We start from the raw sequence: 21,154 nt of genomic DNA, 5'->3' as shown, positions 1-21,154 counted from the left end.
GGGTCTGAATACTTACGTAAATGTGATCTGTTTTTTAATTATTTTTTAATTATAAATTACAAAAAAAACAGTTATTGCCTTGTCATTATGGCGCACTGTATGTGGATTGGTGAGGGGAAAAAACGATTTATGAAGAAGGTTGTAACCTAAAATAAATGTGGAAAAAGTCCAGAGGTCTGAATACTTTGATTGCACTGTATGTGGTGAGTCAATAAAGTCATTACCTATGGCGTTAGGTAACTGCCAAAGGAAACAAGTAAATGAGGGATAAAGTATATTGAAAGCAGGTGAGTTAATTAAGCAATTAGGGTCATGGGTAAAAATGTCCCGTTGCCCATTATTTTGCTCACCATGGCTAGAAGAGATCTCAGTGAATTTGAAAGAGGGGTCTCAAAGGAGCATAGGGGGTTTAAAGTGTGTGTGTGTGTGTGTGTCAGTCACCAGATCTCAACCCAAATGAAACTTATGGGAGATTCTGGAGCGGCGTCTCAGACAGCGTTTTTTACCACCATCAACAAAACACAAAATTATGGAATTTCTCGTGGAAGAACGGTGGTGTCGCATCGCATCCCTCCAAGAGAGTTCCAGACACTTGTAGAATCTACAGTATGCCAAAGAGCATTGAAGCTGTTCTGGCAGCTCGTGGTGGCCAAACACCGTATTAAGACACTCTATGTTAGGGTTTCCTTTATTTTGGCAGTTACCTGTATTCCTAGGCGGTGTATGTGTTAACCATTTTCTCAGATGATTTCAGCTCATTAGATCTCCCTTATGTTTCATGTCTATGTCTAAGTCATTATATTAAATCCTTAAGTGCTTCTCTGATTATCCTTTCTATTCCCATAATCTCATATAACAAATCTTGCCATTAATCTTCACACTAGTGGGAGTGAAATGAAAGCTCCAACCAGACCCTCTGTAAAATGATCAGCTGTCATCCTCTCCACTATAACCTACAATACAAATACAGAATAGAATTACAGCAGCCATGAAGGTTTTAAATGATATCACTGAAGCTCTTGACAAAAAACAGCATTGTGTCTCACTTTTTAATTGATCTCTCTAAGGCTTTTGATACAGTTGATCATGCTATACTAAGGCAGAGATTGTCAAGTGTAGGTCTTTCAGAGCATGCAGTTGCATGGTTTGTTAACTATCTGTCTGATAGAACTCAGTGCACTCAATTTGATGGGCTTAGGTCTGTTAAATTGTCTGTCTTTAATGGTGTGCCCCAAGGCTCTGTACTTGGTCCTCTCTTATTCACTATTTATATAAATAATTTAGACAAAAATGTCCACTGTTGTGCCTCATCTCTTACAAAAGCTTTCCAGAACTTGCAAACTGCTTTTTATACTGTTCAACATACCTTGTGTCAATTTAAGCTTATCCTCAATACTGACAAAACTAAACTAATGGTGTTTTCTAAAGCAAGAAATAGACCTCTGAACCTTTCACCTATTACTACCTGTCAGGGCAAGGAGATTGAGGTTGTAACCTCATATAAATATCTTGGAATTTTGATTGATGATGGCCTCTCTTTTAAAATGAATGTTCAACAACTTACAAAGAAATTGAAGCTGAAATTGGGATTTTATTTTAGGAATAAGGCCTGTTTTTCTTTTGAAGCCAGGAGGCTAGTATCAGCTACATTTATGCCTTTACTAGACTATGGGGATATTTTATATATGAATTCTTCCGCTCAGTGTTTGAGATCAATTGACACCCTTTACCATGGAACTTTGAGATGTATTTTAAACTGCAAAACCCTTACGCACCACTGCACTTTGAATACCAGGGTTGGCTGGCCTTCTCTAGTCACTCGTAGGCTCAGTCACTGGTATACTTTTATTTACAAAGCCATTTTGGGTTTACTACCTTTTTATTTGGCCATTTTTATTGTTCAGAAATGTGGTGGGCACTCTCTTCGTTCGCTGGACTTTATCCTGCTAACTGTTCCAAATGTCCGAACTGAATTTGGTAAAAGGGCTTTTAAGTACTCTGCGCCATCGTCTTGGAACGCCTTACAAAATACTTTTAAACTGGAAGAACTTGAAGATTGGTATTTTTAAATCACTAATGAATGATCTTGAGACTGATTCCCTGACATGTCAATGTTTTTAATTTGCTGTTTTTGATTTTGTTATACTCTTGTGAATTCTATGGTTTTTACTAGAGTACTTGTGGTTTTTCATGTTGTTTGTCTAATTTTTGTAATGACTTGGCGCTGCCTATCTTGGCCAGGACGCTCTTGAAAAATAGATTTTAAATCTCAATGAGCCCTTCCTGGTTAAATAAAGGTTAAATAAAATAAAATAAAACTCTTTAAAAGGGAATTTTTCTTTTGCTTGTATGCTAATATCCGCAGTACTGACAGTAATGCCAAAGTACTAGGACTAATGAAATGTTTATGTACTGCTTTGGAATGAAGTATATGGTTTACTAATGGGTTTAAAAGTCCTCCTTATGTAGGTACCCTTGAAATAAAGTGTGGGTTTGTTTTTGTTGGCCTTTGTAATGTCTGTGAGTCAAATAAGTCTCCATGTCAAAATAACACCTCTGGACAAGACACCCACTGTGGGAGCAATGTTCTAAATTGTAGCCTTGCCCATTTGTGATTAGTAACCTTAGCAGAAAGCCTAAATGTTAATTGCCATCACTGGATCTGGTATACATTTTTAGGTCTAGTTTTATGTTGTGGATTTTGGTCTGTGGAGAACTGACAATCAAGGTCCCATACTGGTTGGTCAAATAAGCACCTATTACAATGACTGGCTGTGCTTCAAAATGGGGTAACAGCACCCTCTAGAGGGAAGAGATGCAACTTCAAGGTGACTTCAAAAGAGTAAATCACTGACCCTCACATTAAAGCAATTGGATAATACTTAAAACTCAAGTGTAAAACTCAGTTTATTAATGCATTGTGAATAAAATAACCAAATTCATAAAATATTGTATGAATGTTGAAGAGCGGTTATGAAAAGTAAGTAATAAGAATGAAACATGCCTGACAATGGCAACTTATTATACTTTTATGAAATGGAAAGTATTTGAAAGCTCTGATTTGGTGCCATGACAATGTTACAGTGAGGGAAAAAAGTATTTGATCCCCTGCTGATTTTGTACGTTTGCCCACTGACAAAGAAATGATCAGTCTATAATTTTAATGGTAGGTTTATTTGAACAGTGAGAGACAGAATAACAACAAAAAAATCCAGAAAAACGCATGTCAAAAATGTTATAAAATATTTTGCATTTTAATGAGGGAAATAAGTATTTGACCCCTCTCAAGCAGAAAGATCTCTGGTTCCCAGGTGTCTGAGATTAGGAGCATTCTTAAAAGGGAGTGCTCCTAATCTCAGTTTGTTACCTGTATAAAAGACACCTGTCCACAGCAGCAATCAATCAGATTCCAAACTCTCCACCATGGCCAAGACCAAAGAGCTCTCCAAGGATGTCAGGGACAAGATTGTAGACCTACACAAGGCTGGAATGGGCTACAAGACCATCGCCAAGCAGCTTGGTGAGAAAGTGACAACAGTTGGTGCGATTATTCGCAAATGGAAGAAACCCAAAAGAACTGTCAATCTCCCTCGGCCTGGGGCTCCATGCAAGATCTCACCTCGTGGAGTTGCAATGATCATGAGAACGGTGAGGAATCAGCCCAGAACTACACGGGAGGATCTTGTCAATGATCTCAAGGCAGCTGGGACCATAGTCACCAAGAAAACAATTGGTAACACACTACGCCGTGAAGGACTGAAATCCTGCAGCGCCCGCAAGGTCCCCATGCTCAAGAAAGCACATATACATGCCTGTCTGAAGTTTGCCAATGAACATCTGAATGATTCCGAGGACAACTGGGTGAAAGTGTTGTGGGTCAGATGAGACCAAAATGGAGTTCTTGGGCATCAACTCAACTCACCGTGTTTGGAGGAGGAGGAATGCTGCCTATGACCCCAAGAACACCATCCCCACCGTCAAACATGGAGGTGGAAACATTGTGCTTTGGGGGTGTTTTTCTGCTAAAGGGACAGGACAACTTCACCGCATCAAAGGGACGATGGACAGGGCCATGTACCGTCAAATCTTGGGTGAGAACCTCCTTCCCTCAGCCAGGGCATTGAAAATGGGTATTCCAGCATGACAATGACCCAAAACACACGGCCAAGGCAACAAAGGAGTGGCTGAAGAAGAAGCACATTAAGGTTCTGGAGTGGCCTAGCCAGTCTCCAGACCTTAATCCCATAGAAAATCTGTGGAGGGAGCTGAAGGTTCGAGTTGCCAAACATCAGCCTCAAAACTTTAATGACTTGGAGAAGATCTGCAAAGAGGAGTGGGACAAAATCCCTCCTGAGATGTGTGCAAACCTGGTGGCCAACTACAAGAAACGTCTGACCTCTGATTGCCAACAAGGGTTTTGCCACCAAGTACTAAATCATGTTTTGCAGAGGGGTCAAATACTTATTTCCCTCATTAAAATGCAAATCATTTTATAACATTTTTTACATGCGTTTTTCTGGATTTTTTGTTTTTTTATTCTGTCTCTCACTGTTCAAATAAACCTACTATTAAATGTATAGACTGATCATTTCTTTGTCAGTGGGCAAACGTACAAAATCAGCAGGGGATCAAATACTTTTTTCCCCCTCACTGTATAGGTTGCCATTGTTGTAGACTGTCATGATATGCTGCGACCGGTGATATACTGTAGGTGTAGCTACTACCGCTTATGGCTTTATACATTATCCAGCTCTACATGAAGTCCCTAGAGGCTACAGGATGGTTGTTACTGGATGGGCCAAAGAGCTATGGCAATTACAAGTGGCATAGAGAGAGATTATTTCCTGGTTGTTCCTGGGGTTGAAATGGCATATATTATATCATACTATATATAATATTATAAAAAATGATCCGAAGTCACAGAATAACTAAAGAATCATTAGTGCTGTTTCCATTGTAGGCAGAAGATCAAAACCAATCACTAATAAATGTATACTTTGCAAAAAAGCATCACTGTAAGTCAAATATAAAACCATTTCTAACAAGGAATGTACAAATAACAAGTTGCAAAAAGTACTCCACAATATAAAAACAGATTCTATTGAATTGCAAACCCAAAGTTTTAATCATGTTAACACAGACTAATTGATTCATGACATGATCAGAAAGTCTTGATTACATCCACTTGAAGTTTAGGGCCATAGCACAGAACAAGTTTAAAAATAGCTAAAAAGCTAATTGGTATAATAAATTAAAATGGCGTAACATAATTAAGGATAACAGCAATTACAATACTGTATAAGGGCACAGAGAAATGTTGACTTTTTAAATATCAAATTAATTCCCTGCCATTAAATAAATCAACAAAATAATTTTCTTTATAAGAGCACTCTGAACATCTTACATTTCTATGAAAGGTATTCATTTGCATTTTGAGGTTTGCATGTTCACCTGTGTGGCTATGGCAGGTGTCTTTGTGTGTGTGGGGGGGGTTTCCAGAGAAAGTAGTGTTGTGAAAGTGTTTCCTGATTTTAGGTCCAGGACGGTTCTGTTGAAGGTTTTGTATATAGTCATGAGTTTTTACAAGACTGTGTCACGCAGTCATTGCAGCTCCGTAAACAAATGCACCCACAATGAAATATAGACCCCCAAAAATTTAATAGACAAGGCACTTGGTGCATTTTCAGACCACAAACTTGTTTTTGGTGGTGGAGCCGCTCTTGGTGGCGGTGTCAGAGTGTGACTGGTAGCCAATGGTCATCTTGATGGGGATTCCCAAGCGCTCCTTATACACTCTCCTGTTGTCACACAGATTGCCATATTTGAAGGGAGGAGGTAGCAACAAACTTTTTGGTATTGGATCTTAGTAATTTAACCAAGCCCAAAATAATTTACAAATACTAAGACTATACACACTTTAGTAAGTCAGCACATTTTCCTGAGTCCTGATCAAAGTTGGAGTATTACTAACAAACATTGACTTCACATTGGTCTAACTTACCCGATGTGTGTTATGGCTTCCCTGTTGTCAAAGTCTGCCGTCCAGATGGCGATTTTGTCTCCTTTCGAGCGAATATTGACTACTGCTCCGCACACTTCGTCACTATAGTCATCAAAAGTCTCCCCAACAAGGCAGAGAAGCTGGACAGGTGAAGTGTCAGGAAAAATATGGATCCACACATTAACATTTCAGTGGCATCACAGAATTCCTTAATCCAGCCACAGGGAGAAGGTCAAGGTTGCATTTCATTCCAAATTGTCTGCGCGCCCACACACACACACACACACACACACACACACACACACACACACACTAACTCACGGTTTCTAGCCAGAAGCGGTCCAGGTCTTGTCTCCTCTGCTGCTTGCTGAGAGTGATCAGCCAGCGCCCTCCGCGCTTGTTCCGCTCATCCTCCCACATGGGCTCAATGCCATCCTGTCACACCAGAGAAGAGACACAGCTTTACTTGCATTAACAAGGCCATGGCTGAACAGTCCTGAACAACTTTCTTCCAGGTACAATTCTTAATTAAGTTGCAAAGATACCATGTAGTAACATGGAATAAAATGAGTTCCTTGTCTGCTTTTTGAAATGCAACAAACCTACCTTAAAGAGGGAGTAGTCGCATCCAGATATCAGATTGCTTGACAACTGAATATGATTATAGAGACTGAAATGACAAGATAATTTCGTAAGTACAATACACAATTGCAGTGTGTTATTGACAACTGAATGCTATCAAGATGATGAATGAAGACCAATTTTGGTATAATCGCAAATCATCCTTTTCATATTCATTCAATCCTTGTCATCACAAAACAAGAATAACTTTAGTCTTATTGATTCTTACGCCCAGAAATCTTCAACAGTGTCAAACGTGGAGATGAGGCAGAGGTTCGCCTGCCATGTTTTGGTCTTATCATTTTTGAAGAACCAAAGAGACCATCTGTTGGGGCAAAACAGAAATGGGATTTGCATAAGGTAAACACTGGCTAATTAAACGCATGCTAAACAAATGTAATCAACAGCCCATAAGCCTCAAAGCAAATCAGGACCTTATGGATGAGGGGAAAAACATTGACATGGTTCATTGCTTTGTGACATTCATTCAGTGTAAAATCCTTAGGCAGTTCAACTGCGCTTGACTGCAATATGGGCAATGCATGGTTGGTAATCACACACAGACAGCCTCAGCTTGGTGGTATAAACACTCATAAGCCAAAGTCACATCTTTAGGTTTGGGTCATGATACCACCACTGTGAATTCACCATGCCTGAGACCTGGGGGGATGCAAACTCAGAGGTAACACACAAGATTGAATTGGTGCTTTGCATTTGCAGCTGTGCAACACTGCAAACTGGTGGGATCTACGTGATACTTTACATCAGATGAATATCCACCACTCTTACAGAAAACTACTCCCCGGAGGCCTTTTGCAGGAAAAGTTTCCTTACAACGCAGCAGCAGCCTGTAATGAACAAGGATTTTTAAAGAGCAGTAGCCTGGGTCAGCTTACTTGTTCTGGAGGGGGTGTTTGATATAGCTCTCAGGGCTCACTATCTCCTGACCAGTCTCTGCTTCTTCTCCTCCTTCAGCATGTTGGGGATTTAAATTGATCTCCTAGTGGAAAACAATTTGAAAGAAGTAAGAAGCGTGATCTCGCAGGACTGTCATGCCTTGGGTCATTGGCATGTTTTTTTGTAGTTTTCTTTTATACAAAGCTGGGTTGATGGTGAGTATAGGTAACAATCAATGAAACGTGATGTTTGTATGCTTTTCCTCATGACCTCGGACGGAAGTTTCTTTTGCAACATATTGTATTTTTTCAAAACTTTATATAGACACTAATCACATAGATGGTCCAACATTATTTAACCTCTCTTGGGTAGGGGGCAGTATTTTGACGTCCGGATGAAAAGCGTGCCCGTAGTAAACTGCCTGCTACTCAGGCTCAGAAGGTAGGATATGCATATTATTAGTAGATTTGGATAGAAAACACTGACGTTTCTAAAACTGTTTGAATGATGTCTGTAAGTATAACAGAATGTATATGGCAGGCAAAAACCTGAGAAAAATCCAACCAGGAAGTGTGGAAATCTAAGGTTTGTAGTTTTTCAAGTGATTGCCTACACAGTATACAGTGACTTTGGGATCATTTTGCACTTCCTAAGGCTTCCACTAGATGTCAACAGTCTTTAGAACGTTGTTTCATGCTTCTACTGTGAATAGGGAGAGAATAAGAGCTCCTGGAAGTAGATGAGTGAGAAAATTACATGAGCTCTGTGGCATGCGCACACGTGGGAGTTAGCTGTGTTCCTTTTCGTTTTGAAGACAAAGGTCTTGTCCGGTTGGAATATTATGGAAGATTTATGATAAAAACATCCTAAAGATTGATTCTATACATCGTTTGACATGTTTCTACGAACTATAATATAACTTTTTTGACTTTTCGTCTGAACTTACTGCGCTAGCACAGCGCATTTGGAGTACTCGACCAAACAAAAAGGAGGTATTTGGACATATATATGGACTTTATCGAAACAAATGAACACAGCGGTTGCATTAAGGAGAAGTTTATCTATAATTCTGTGCATAACACTTGTATCTTTTATCAAAGTTTATGATGAGTATTTCTGTAAATTGATGTGCTCATTCACCGGACGTTTTGGGAGGCAAAACATTTCTGAACATTACACGCCAATGTAAAATGGGGTTTTTGGATATAAATATGAACTTGATCAAGCAAAACATACATGTATTGTGTAACATGAAGTCCTATTAGTGCCATCTGATGAAGATCAAAGGTTAGTGAAACCCCACCTCTTTAAGGAATATCTTTAAGGAATACCTGGGATAGGATTAAGTAATCCTTCTAACCCCCCCACCCACCAAAAAGATATAGATGTACTATTGTAAAGTGGTTGTTCCACTGGATATCATAAGGTGAATGCACCAATTTGTAAGTCGCTCTGGATAAGAGCGTCTGCTAAATGACGTAAATGTAAATGTAATTAATTTTAGCTGTATTTCTGGCTTTTGTGACGCCTCTCCTTGCTTGGAAAATGGCTGTGTGGTTTTTCTTGTCTTGGTGCTGTCCTAACATAATCTAATGCTATGCTTTCGCCGTAAAGCCTTTTTGAAATCGGACACTGGTTGGATTAACGAGAAGATTATCTTTAAAATGGTGTATAATACTTGTATGTGTGAAAAATTTAAATTATACGATTTTTGTTGTTTTGAATTTGGTGCTCTGCTATTTCACTGGCTGTTGGCGAGGTGGGACGCTACCATCCCACATGCCCTAGAGAGCTATCCACTTAAGATGAACGTGCGCAGGTAACCTACTTTTTGAAGTGATTTGTTTGACAATCAGATGAAAACATCATGACTGGTTGTGTTCATGACACATTAAAAGGTAATACATTTCCAAAGTTAAATAACCCTGCTCTAGAGGTTTAACTCTTAAGGCTCTATATGGTCAATCTGACGTCTGCAGTGGCCGTACAGCATTTACTGCAATGCGGACTCCGCAGAAGTCAGAGCAAACATACTTTTTGCTGTTGTGAAAGAAGTTGTCATGGAAGTGAGTTTGTGTTTATACAGGACCTCCTGCCCTCACATACGTCAAACAATTACAGTGCATTCGGGAAGTATTCAGACCCCTTCCCCATTTTGTTACGTTACAGCCGTATTCTAAAATGGATTCAATCTTTTTCCCCCTCAATCTACACACAATACCCCATAATGACAAAGCAAAAACAAGTTTAGAATTTTTTGCTCAATTAAAAAAAAAATGACATTCCTTATTTACATAAGTATTCAGACCCTTTGCTATTAGACTCGAAATTGAGCTCAGGTGCATCCTGTCTCCATTGATCATCCTTGATGTTTTTACAACTTGATTGAAGTCCACCTGTGGAAGATTTTATTGATTGGACATGATTTGGAAAGGAACACACCTGTCTATATAAGGTCCAACAGTTGACAGTGCATGTCAAAGCAAAAACCAAGCCATGAGGTCAAAGGAATTGTCCGTAGAGCTCAGAGACACAGATCATGGGAAGGGGTACTGGCCAACAGCAATCCCTACGTTGAATCATGGTGGTGGTAGCATGGGGATGTTTTTCGAGCGGCAGGGACTGGGAGGCTAGTTAGGATTGAGGGAACAATTTAATCAATTTCAGAATGAGACTAACGTAACAAAATGTGGGCAAAATGAAGGGGTCTGAATACTTTCCGAATGCACTGTATAATGGAAAAATAGAGTCAAAACAAATCAATAGGAAGTTGTTTTGAGAAATATGAAAGATCCGGAATGATTTTAAACCCCCCTTTTTTGGCACTAAACTACTTCCATAGCCTATATACTTCCATTCATTATTGAATTTTTTTACTGGTACTGGGCTACCTTCAGACAAACCTTGAGAATTGGGGGTGTCCTAGAGCAAAACACCTTTCCATGAAGGGGTCATATTAGTGTGTAGCCCAAACTGCTCGGATGCTACAGACAGAAGTTGGCAGATCGGTTGAACCGACTTTAGAAGCTTGTGGGGGTCGTAGAGCCAAACGGTGAACACTATCATGTTCGTGAGTCTCATCGTTCCATAGAGAGGTCGTTAATAGTTTGTTTGCCAAATTATTCGGACACAAGACGTTTGTGAGAACACTGATTTTAGGGATGTCTCCTGGTCTGACAAACACTACTGTAACTCTGCCACCCTCCACCGCTGATGTGGAAGTCTGACAATGGCGGATGCGGTGGATTGAGACGCAGCCCATGCAAATAAACATCTAGCTTAAACAGACATTTCTATGGGGATTGTTGTATTATGCTAATTATATTTCTGTGGGGACATTGACTCTAGGGGTTTTTAAATTGTCTTTAATATAAAGCCCATAAAAAATAGTATAGGTCCTATAAAAAAAAGACTCCCCGACTGTCATGGTATAATTCAGACTCTGGATGACGCTTAAGTGAATTTGCTGCTGTATGCTAATACCCTTACATAACATCCTGACCTTGAACGCAAACACTGTAACACGACTTTTGTAATTGATTTATTTGAACAGGGAAATGTACCAAACCTGAGCTGAAACATTTAAAAGAGTTGAACCATCATAATTACATTGAAAAAAATTCAACTTGCATCGATTTAAGGTTCAAAATGTTATGGCCCCCCGCCCCATTCATAATGTTCTGGGCACGTGCACAAGACGGAAGTACATGCCCGCGATTCATGCCAACCAAAGTCTTGCATGTGTTTACATGGTTTTGTGTATATATGCCAGGTGATAGAAATTTCAAAGGCTGTACTGGCACTCTAAAAAGTCTGGTAAATAATACTTTCCTGTGGATATTTTGTCTCAAATGTCAACCAGCAGAAGGACCAACCACACCGACAACCGGTAGAATAAGTTAAAATGTAATTTTTTTCAACATTCTGGCATGTAAGGGAACTTTCCATGTATTTGCAGTACTTTGTTTCCGAATGTATACCAAGAATGTACAGGTAACTGCCGAAATAAAGGAAACACCAACAAAGTTTCTTAATAGGGCGCAGGGCGACCACGAGCCAGAACAGCTTCAATGCACCTTGACATTGATTCTACAAGTGTCTGGAACTGTATTTATTTTTTTATGTAACCTTTATTTAACTAGGCAAGTCAGTTGAGAACACATTTTCTTTGTGTGTGTGTGTGTGTGTGTGTGTGTGTATATATATATATATCCATGAAAAATGATGGCAGCTGATTCATGATTTCGACTGGCTGAGAAATGCTGCCTGCCTGTCTGTCTAATCCGACATCTGACCCATACACGATCATTACTATGGGTAGGCTGGACAATAGAACGAGTCAAAATTCACCCAAGGCTGAAAAATGGCAAAAGAACATTAGCTAAACTGGAACACTAGCGTGAGCCCATTGCAAACGTTCGCAGAGCCTGTCTTGATTGGAGTGACACTTAAGATTTTTCCATTTAGCCTAAATTGCACCAAAAAAATGCATTCCTTTCTATTTTATCACCACAATTTGTTCTTAGGACGAAACTGAAAAATAACAACTTGTGTAGAAAGTAAACTTCTGCACCTCGATGGTGCCAAGTGTGCTTATGTCTGCATAACACCTTAGCTAACCTGTCTGGGGTATGTGGGACGCTAGCGTCCCACCGGCGGGACACACTGCCAACAGCCAGTGAAATAGCAGGGGGCCAAATTCAAAACAACAAAAATCTCATAATTCAAATTTCTCAAACATACAACTATTTTACACCATTTTAAAGATGAACTTCTCGTTAATCCAAACCACATTGTCTGATTTCAAAAAGGCTTTACGGCGAAAGCATAGCATTAGATTATGTTAGGATAGCACCTTGACAAGAAAAACCACACAGCCATTTTCCAAGCAAGGAGAAGCGTCACAAAAGCCAGAAATACAGCTAAAATTAATCACTAACCTTTGATGATCTTCATCAGATGGCACTCATAGGACTTCATGTTACACAATACATGTATGTTTTGCTTGATCAAGTTCATATTTATATCCTAAAACCCCATTTTACATTGGCGTGTAATGTTCAGAAATGTTTTGCCTCCCAAAACGTCCGGTGAATGAGCACATCAATTTACAGAAATACTCATCATAAACTTTGATAAAAGATACAAGTGTTATGCACTGAATTATAGATAAACTTCTCCTTAATGCAACCGCTGTGTCAGATTTCAAAAAAGCTTTATGGCGAAAGCAAACTTTGCAATAATCTGAGTACAGCGTTCAGACACGAAACCAAACCCGCCATTTTGTGGAGTCAACAAAACTCAAACATAATATTATAAATATTCACTTACCTTTGATGATCTTTGTCAGAATGCACTCCCAGGGATACCAGTTCCCCAATAAATGTTCATTTGTTTCGATAAAGTCCATATATATGTCCAAATACCTCCTTTTTGTTTGCGCGTTTGGTCGAGTACTCCAAATGCGCTGTGCTCGCGCATTAAGTAAAGACAAAGTCAAAAAAGTTATTTTACAGTTCGTAGAAACATGTCAAACGATGTATAGAATCAATCTTTAGGATGTTTTTATCATAAATCTTCCATAATATTCCAACCGGACAAGACCTTTGTCTTCAAAAAAGAAAAGGTACACAGCTAACTCCCACGTCAGCGCACGCCACTGAGCTCATGTCATTTTCTTACTCATCTACTTCCAGGAGCTCTTATTCTCCCCTATTCACAGTAGAGCATGAAACAACGTTCTAAAGACTGTTGACATCTAGTGGAAGCCTTAGGAAGTGCAAAATGATCCCAAAGTCACTGTATAGGCAATCACTTGAAAAACTACAAACCTCAGATTTCCACACTTCCTGGTTGGATTTTTCTCAGGTTTTTGCCTGCCATATGAGTTCTGTTATACTCACAGACATCATTCAAACAGTTTTAGAAACTTCAGTGTTTTCTATCCAAATCTACTAATAATATGCATATCCTACCTTCTGAGCCTGAGTAGCAGGCAGTTTACTACGGGCACGCTTTTAATCCGGACGTCAAAATACTGCCCCCTACCCTAGAGAAGTTAACACTAGAAGCCTCCTCCCTAAGTTTGTTTTATTCACTGCCCTAGCACACTCTGCCAACCCGGATGTCCTAGCCGTGTCTGAATCCTGGCTTAGGAAGACCACCAAAACCCCTGAAATTTCCATCCCTAACTATAACATTTTTCAGATAATATAGAACTGCCAAAGGGGGCAGAGTTGAAATTTACTGGAGAGTTAGCCTGCAGAGTTCTGTCTTACTATCCAGGTCTGTGCCAAACAATTTGAGATTCTACTTTTAAAAATCCACATTTCCAGAAACAAGTCTCTCACCGTTGCCGCTTGCTATAGACCACCTTCTGCCCCCAGCTGTGCCCTGGACACTATATGTGAATTGATTGCCCCCCCCCCATCTATCTTCAGAGCTCGTGCTGTTAACCTCTCTGGCGCATGTGGGACGAACTCGTCCCACCTACGTAACAGCCACTGAAATCCAGTGGCGCGATTTTTGAATCGTTAGAAATACTATTACTTCAATTTCTCAAACATATGACTATTTTACAGCTATTTAAAGACAAGAATCTCGTTAATCTAACCCCACTGTCCGATTTCAAAAAGGCTTTACAACGAAAGCAAAACATTAGATTATGTCAGCAGAGTGCCCAGCCAGAAATAATCAGACACCCATTTTTCAAGCTAGCATATCATGTCACATAAACCCAAACCACAGCTAAATGCAGCACTAACCTTTTATGATCTTCATCAGATGACACACTTAGGACATTGTGTTATACAATACATGCATGTCTGTTCAATCAAGTTCATATTTATATAAAAAAACAGCTTTTTACATTAGCATGTGACGTTCAGAAAAAGCATAACCCCCGCAAACTTCCGGGGAATTTACTAACAGTTTGCTAAATTACTCACGATAAACGTTCACAAAAAGCATAACAATTATTTTAAGAATTATAGATACATTACTCCTCTATGCACTCGATATGTCCGATTTTAAAATAGCTTTTCGGATGAAGCACATTTTGCAATAATCTAAGTACATAGCCCGGCATCACAGGGCTAGCTATTTAGATACCCACCCAGGTCAGCCTCCACCAAAATCACATTTCCTATAAGAAAAATGTTCTTACCTTGCTTGTTCTTCGTCAGAATACACTGCCAGAACTTCTACTTCAATAACAAATGTTGGTTTGGTCCCAAATAATCCATCGTTATATCCAAACCGCAACGTTTTGTTCGTGAGTTCTAGACACTATCAGAATGCTTCATCACGGTGTCGCGCATGGTGCATTGGCGTGACAAAAATGTCTAAATATTCCATTACCGTACTTCGAAGCATGTCAACCGCTGTTTAAAACCAATTTTTATGCCATTTATCTCGTAGATAAGTGATAATATTCCGACCGGGAATATGCATTGAGCCTAAACAGCCGAATTAAATTTCTCCTCAGGAGCGAATCGTGCACGCGCCTCATTCAAAGGTCCTCTGAGCCGCCACTTGCCAAAGCCGATAATGTGTTTCAGCCTGAGGCTCCCTCGTCAACCTTCAGTTATTTCCCGGGCTCTGAGAGCCTATCGGAGCCCTGGGAATTGTCACGTTACAGCTAAGATCCTTACTTTTCAATAAACAGATGCAAGACGCACGACTCCTTGTCAGACAGGGTACTTCCTGCTTAAAACCTTGTCAGGTTTTTGCCTGCCATAGGAGTTCTGTTATACTCACAGACACCATTCAAACAGTTTTAGAAAATTCAGAGTGTTTTCTATCCAAACCTGAACAATAACATGCATATTCTAGCTTCTGAGTTGGTGTAGGAGGCAGTTAAAAATGGGCACATATTTTTTCCAAAATTCTCAATACTGCCCCCTATCCCCAACAGGTTAAGTGACCTAAACTGGGACATGCTTAATTAACACCCCGGCCATCCTACAATCTAAGCTTGATGCCCTCAATCTCACACAAATGATCAATTAACCTACCAGATACAACCCCAAATCCGTAAACACAGGCACCCTCATAGATATAATCCTAACCAACCTGCCCTCCAAATACACCTCTGCTGTCTTCAACCATGATCTCAGTGATCACTGCCTCATTGCCTGTGTCTGTAATGGGTCAGCGGTCAAACGACCACCCCTCATCACTGTCAAATGCTCCCTAAAACACTTCAGCGAGCAGGCCTTTCTAATCGACCTGCCCCGGGTATCCTGGAAGGATATTGACCTCATTCTGTCAGTAGAGGATGCCTGGTTATTCTTTAAAAAGTGCGTTCCTCACCATCTTAAATAAGCATGCTCCATTCAAATTTTTTTTTAACCAGGAACAGATATAGCCCTTGATTCACTCCAGACTTGACTGCCCTTGACCAGCACAAAAACATCCTGTGGGGTACTGCATTAGCATCGAATAGCCCCCGCGATATGCAGCTTTTCAGGGAAGTTAGGAACCAATATACACAGGCAGTTAGGAAAGCAAAGGCTAGCTTTTTCAAACAGAAATTTGCATCCTGTAGCACTAACTCCAAAAAGTTCCAGGGCCACTGTAAAGTCCATGGAGAATATGAGCACCTCCTCCCAGCTGCCCACTGCACTGAGGCTAGGAAACACTATCACCACCGATAAATCCACGATAATTGAGAATTTCAATAAGCATTTTTCTACGGCTGGCCATGCTTTCCACCTGGCTACCCTTAGCCCGGTCAACAGCCCTGCATCCCCCACAGCAACTTGCCCAAGCCTCCCCATTTCTCCTTCACCCAAATCCAGATAGCTGATGATCTGAAAGAGCTGCAAAATCTGAACCCCTACAAATCAGCCGGGCTAGACAATCTGGACCCTCTCTTTCTAAAATTATCTGCCGAAATTGTTGCAACCCCTATTTCTAGCCTGTTGAACCTCTCTTTCATATCGTCTGAGATCCCCAAAGATTGGAAAGCAGTCGCGGTCATCCCCCTCTTCAAAGGGGGAGACAATCTAGACCCAAACTGTTACAGACTTGTATCCATCCTGCCCTGACTTTCTAAGGTCTTCGAAAGTCAAGTTAACAGATCACCGACCATTTCAATTCCCACCGTACCTTCTCCGTTATGCAATCTGGTTTCCGAGCTGGTCATGGATGCACCTCAGCCAAGCTCAAGGTCCTAAACAATATCGGTACAAGCTATAGGTACAATTATAGGTACAAGCTAATAACAAGGTATATATGCTATCTTATTGAACAAGCAGCTTAACTCAAATAACGATGTGTGCGCTAGGCATCTCTCTCCAGCTCGTTGTGCTGCTTGGCTGGCTAGCTGCTCAACGGTTTCCTCCAGATATTGCCACTGTTCTCGCACACACTGCAGTGCACACTGCCACCATCAGCTGTGTGTCTCCACCAGTTCCAGAAAGTCCCCTCCTTGCATACGTACTGTAAATATGATGAATCATAGATTGGCAAGGAAATCCTCTTCCTTTTCACTGTCCAACTGCATTGTCACGGAGCTGGAACCAGCAGAAGAGGATGGAGTGGCCTTAAAGCTGTATGCTGCTGTGGTGCCAAATTGCTGCAGAACTTCACTTGGTAGTTTATGCTGGTAACAGGTATCACCAGCCAGCTTCAGTCCATACCGAACCAGGAGTATGGAGTGGAGAGTGTGCAGTAACATTCTCTTTCTTAACTTTGACTTGACCACACTCATTTGGCTGAACAGCCGTTCAACCTCCACATTTGAGTGTGACAAGGAGAGGGCAGCGAGTGCAGCTTTGCACATTCCTTCAAATGGATTTGACCCGGAAGAGTCCGTGTAGTTCTTCACTTCACTCCAAAACTCGACTGTATTTTCAGTTGAGTCCCACCTAAACAGATTGATGTTTCTCCATTGGGGTGGCAGGTAACCTAGTGGTTAGAGCATTGGACTAGTAAGCGAAAGGTTGCAAGATCGAATCCCGAGCTGACAAGGTAAAAATCTGTCGTTCTGCCCCTGAACAAGGCAGTTAACACACTGTTCCTAGCCCGTCATTGAAAATAAGAATTTGTTCTTAACTGACTTGCCTAGTAAAATAAAAAAATAGATATATAAAAATGTTGGTAACAATTTTATCAATTGTTTGGGGCTGGTACCCCAGTAGCTCAGCTACTTTAATAATTTCAGTGGTGCCTTTATTGTGCTTTGGCGTTTCCTTAACACTGAACAAAGCCATGTTTTGCAAGGCGTCTAGGTTGTCTGGGAGCCTTGCCTGCAGCTCCTTGCTTAAAGCAACAATGTAGTTGATGCACTGTCTCCGAATGACCTTTTCGTCCTCTGGCGCAAGACTGAGTTGGTACACCGTGCTCTGGAAAAGGTACCCAAGGTATGGTGATGGACTGAGATGTCCATCAATGGCATCCTTCAGGACCTCAATTTTTGCCATAGGGTTGACTACTCTGCTGCAAATTGATGTTAAGAGGTGTACCAGACTGTCCAAAAGCTTGACAGGATCCGTTTACTCTCCCTCAACTGACTTCACTGCAACTTGTACTTCGGACAGGATTGATTTCAAGAATGTCAGGTAGACATAGTTTGTCTTGTCCATGTACATGGCGTGGAGTGGAGCAAATCTGCCATGTAGCAATGCTCACTGGCCTTGGTCAACTCAAAGTAGAGTTTCAGTTCTTCACACTGGCTCAATATACGAGTTACCGCAGGCTCAATCGATAGCCAACGTGTGGCACACACTTTGGTGATCTGCAGGGGTTTCTGGCCACAATTAAATGGTGGCATACACTGCTTTGTATGCCTCGCGCCATTTTGGGGAAATCGAAAACCAGTTGTAGGTTTCCCTGATTAAGTACTCAACACTCCTAGGGATGGGTTCTTTGGATGCTGCACAGACAGCCAATTGTAAAGACTGGCACACACAGCGGATGAGTACCAAATTGGGCAATGCACATTCTTCCTTTAAATCTTGTGCACCCCAGTCATCACAGACGCATTATCAGTGCCAATACCCTGAAGATTCTCTTTTTTAAGGTAATACTTCTCAAGAAAATCAACTACCGCCTTTGCTATTGATCTGGCATCACCCCTTCCAATTCAACCAACCCGAAAAATGTGGACACAGCGGTTATTTGTTTTTAGCTCTGAAATACCAAATCACCACACCCAGGAATTTCGAGACACTGACATCAGTGTACTCATCCAAAAGGAGACTGAACTTCTCATCCCCCACATCTGATGTTACCCTTTTGAGAAAATAAGGAGCCAGTACTCCCCTAATCATTTCTGTGCACTTGCTGCGGTGCATTTGGAAGTATGTTGCTGCCACAGAATCTGAAAAGGCAGCTTTGCAAGCCATACCTAAATGGTCGCATGCTAGCAGGGAATAATGCTCCGCAATGGCCATTGCCATAGTAGCTTCTGCGCTTTTGCAGTTATCCACTTTCTTAACCAACTGTGGTAATGTAGACTGCGTTGTGGAGTTGTACGGTTTTGATTTATTTATATGCTTTGCTGTTGCACAATGTTTTTTGATGTCATACATTTTTGCAAGCATATCTGATTTGCAGTACGCACAGTATGCCTGACAATCATCCCCAATTACTGGCTTCAGCCACCCTTTAAATTCAGGCACAGACTCCCACTCTTTTCTGTACTTCTGGCTGTACAATTTTGATTGAGACATGATTGATGTTGTAAGTTCTGTTCAAGATCAAACATTCGTGACCAACTATATTCATTGGGTTTGTCTCGTCGAACACATACTACTGCTGCTGCAGTCAGCCAACAAGTGTTGCAAACTCCTTTTCAGGGTAAGTTGCTAGAGGCAGGTTGATTTATTGCTAAATGACGTTGTGATGTCATTGCGTGATAACTTAAACAGTGTCATAACGTTACTCAAATTGACTGGCCATCTTAGCGAAAAATATGATTTGACATTTGTTCAGGTACAGACTCCCACTCTTTTCTGTACAACATGTTGATTGATGTTGTAAGTTCTGTTCAAGATCAAACATTTGTGACCAACTATATTCATTGGGTTTGGCTCATCGAACCCGTACTACTGCTGTTGCAGTCAGCCAACAATGATTTGCAATTTGCTGAAATTGCTGCAGGCCTGCTGCTGCCTGTGCACGAGCTGAGCGCCTGCTGCTGACGTCACTCACAATGCACTTTTGCAGCATGGCACGTGTTGTGACTGAGTGTGTGACAGAGTTAAAATCGTTTTTGTGCATTTTAGCGTTTGAGTCACTTTTCAAAAGTTGCTAAAAGTTCAAAATACATTTTTAAAAGTAGCTAAATTTGTTGCTAGGTGCTGTTTGAAAAAAAAATCCATCAACAAAATTGCTGATTTGGCGTCACTGCAGCCAACAATGATTTGCAATTTGTAGAAATTGCTGCTGTCCTGCTGCTGCCTGTGCACGAGCTGAGCGCCTGCTGCTGACGTCACTCACAATGCACTTTTGCAGCCAGGCACGTGCAAAAGTTACCAGGCTCGTCTGAAAATGGCATCACAGGACAGGTCTCATTGCCAAAAATAGCAAAGGACGCATTGTGACGTAGAACGTTCGGCGAAAATGCCCTAAAATAAGGCCTGTTTCTTTCGTGATTACTTAAACTACCGCAAGCAGCTGGGACATATGGAAATATTCTTAAACTGGGCTCCACGGCGGATGCAATGAACTAGTCAGGAAAAAAAGCATTGTTAAAAATGTCATGTGTCCAGCCTACGATGGGGCAATTGGAGATCTAATTTGACTATTGAAACAATATTGCAAATGTCGGAGAGACCGACAGCAAGGTTTATACAAATCTCTGCTGTTAAACTAAATGTTAGTCTAAAAGCAATGTGAGATAATGTCAAGATGCTTTTTATAGTGGATATCAAGTTTATAATTTGCCTGGCTGGGCTGATGAGACAGTGGATTGCCCAGTCAGATGGATCAGAGTAAATAGGCATTCTAACGTCAGAGATTTAGCCGGTGGTAACTTGTGGAATAGACACCGGCTGGAATGCGCTTTTAATCAATCAGCATTAGACCCACCCGTTGTATATTACCTGTATAGCTCAGTGTAATTTTATTAGGCAATCAGCTAGAGATAGCAAGCTAACTAGCCTGAAGTGGGATAAAAAGTCCCAAGAAAGCACAAGCTGACAACTACCTAGCGAGTTACACCATATATGATGCACTATTTATTTTATTAAAACATTTATGATCAAGCATATTTAGCAGCTGTCAACACCGTTTACCGAGCTTGGTAGCAAGCCAGATACTAGTTATTATTAAGGCTATTCACATAACCTAGCGAACATTCCCCTCTCACTTTGCCATGCTGCTTGGGTCGTGGCAGAAAAAGTTTCTACAACCGAAAATATGACCATAAACATGCATTTCATTCTAAGTGATTAGATTTGAGCTACTAATCCCATATTTGGAGTAATAGTGTATATTTTTGGGAAACGGATTCCGATAAACTTTATTAAATATTTTGGCCGGTAAGGGTACTCACCGGTTCCGTGGTCGCCATCTTATGATTCTTCGCGTAAACGTTGACATTCATTGGATTGACTTGGGGTGTAATTATTAGTCCAAACAGTTGCAAACAGTTTCGTTTTGCAACGAAAGCGATAGTTTCTATTG

The 21,154-nt window shown here is 40.8% G+C and overlaps 1 protein-coding gene across 1 annotated transcript; it reads right to left on the bottom strand.

The window, feature by feature from the left end:
• Positions 1 to 5,101: 5,101 nt before the first annotated feature.
• On the bottom strand, positions 5,102 to 21,154 carry LOC115162196 (eukaryotic translation initiation factor 4E). The gene is made up of 7 exons (XM_029713260.1): positions 21,024 to 21,154; positions 7,519 to 7,622; positions 6,852 to 6,947; positions 6,608 to 6,671; positions 6,323 to 6,436; positions 6,002 to 6,141; positions 5,102 to 5,798 (listed from the first exon to the last, which is right to left on the bottom strand). Exons 1-7 carry the CDS (start codon positions 21,072 to 21,074, stop codon positions 5,684 to 5,686), a joined length of 684 nt encoding a protein of 227 aa, XP_029569120.1. The 5' UTR covers positions 21,075 to 21,154; the 3' UTR covers positions 5,102 to 5,683.

The sequence above is a fragment of the Salmo trutta genome, chromosome 25 (genome assembly GCF_901001165.1).
Source record: "Salmo trutta chromosome 25, fSalTru1.1, whole genome shotgun sequence".
NCBI classification, from domain to species: domain Eukaryota; kingdom Metazoa; phylum Chordata; class Actinopteri; order Salmoniformes; family Salmonidae; genus Salmo; species Salmo trutta.
This window is presented reverse-complemented; position numbering and strand designations above follow the sequence as displayed.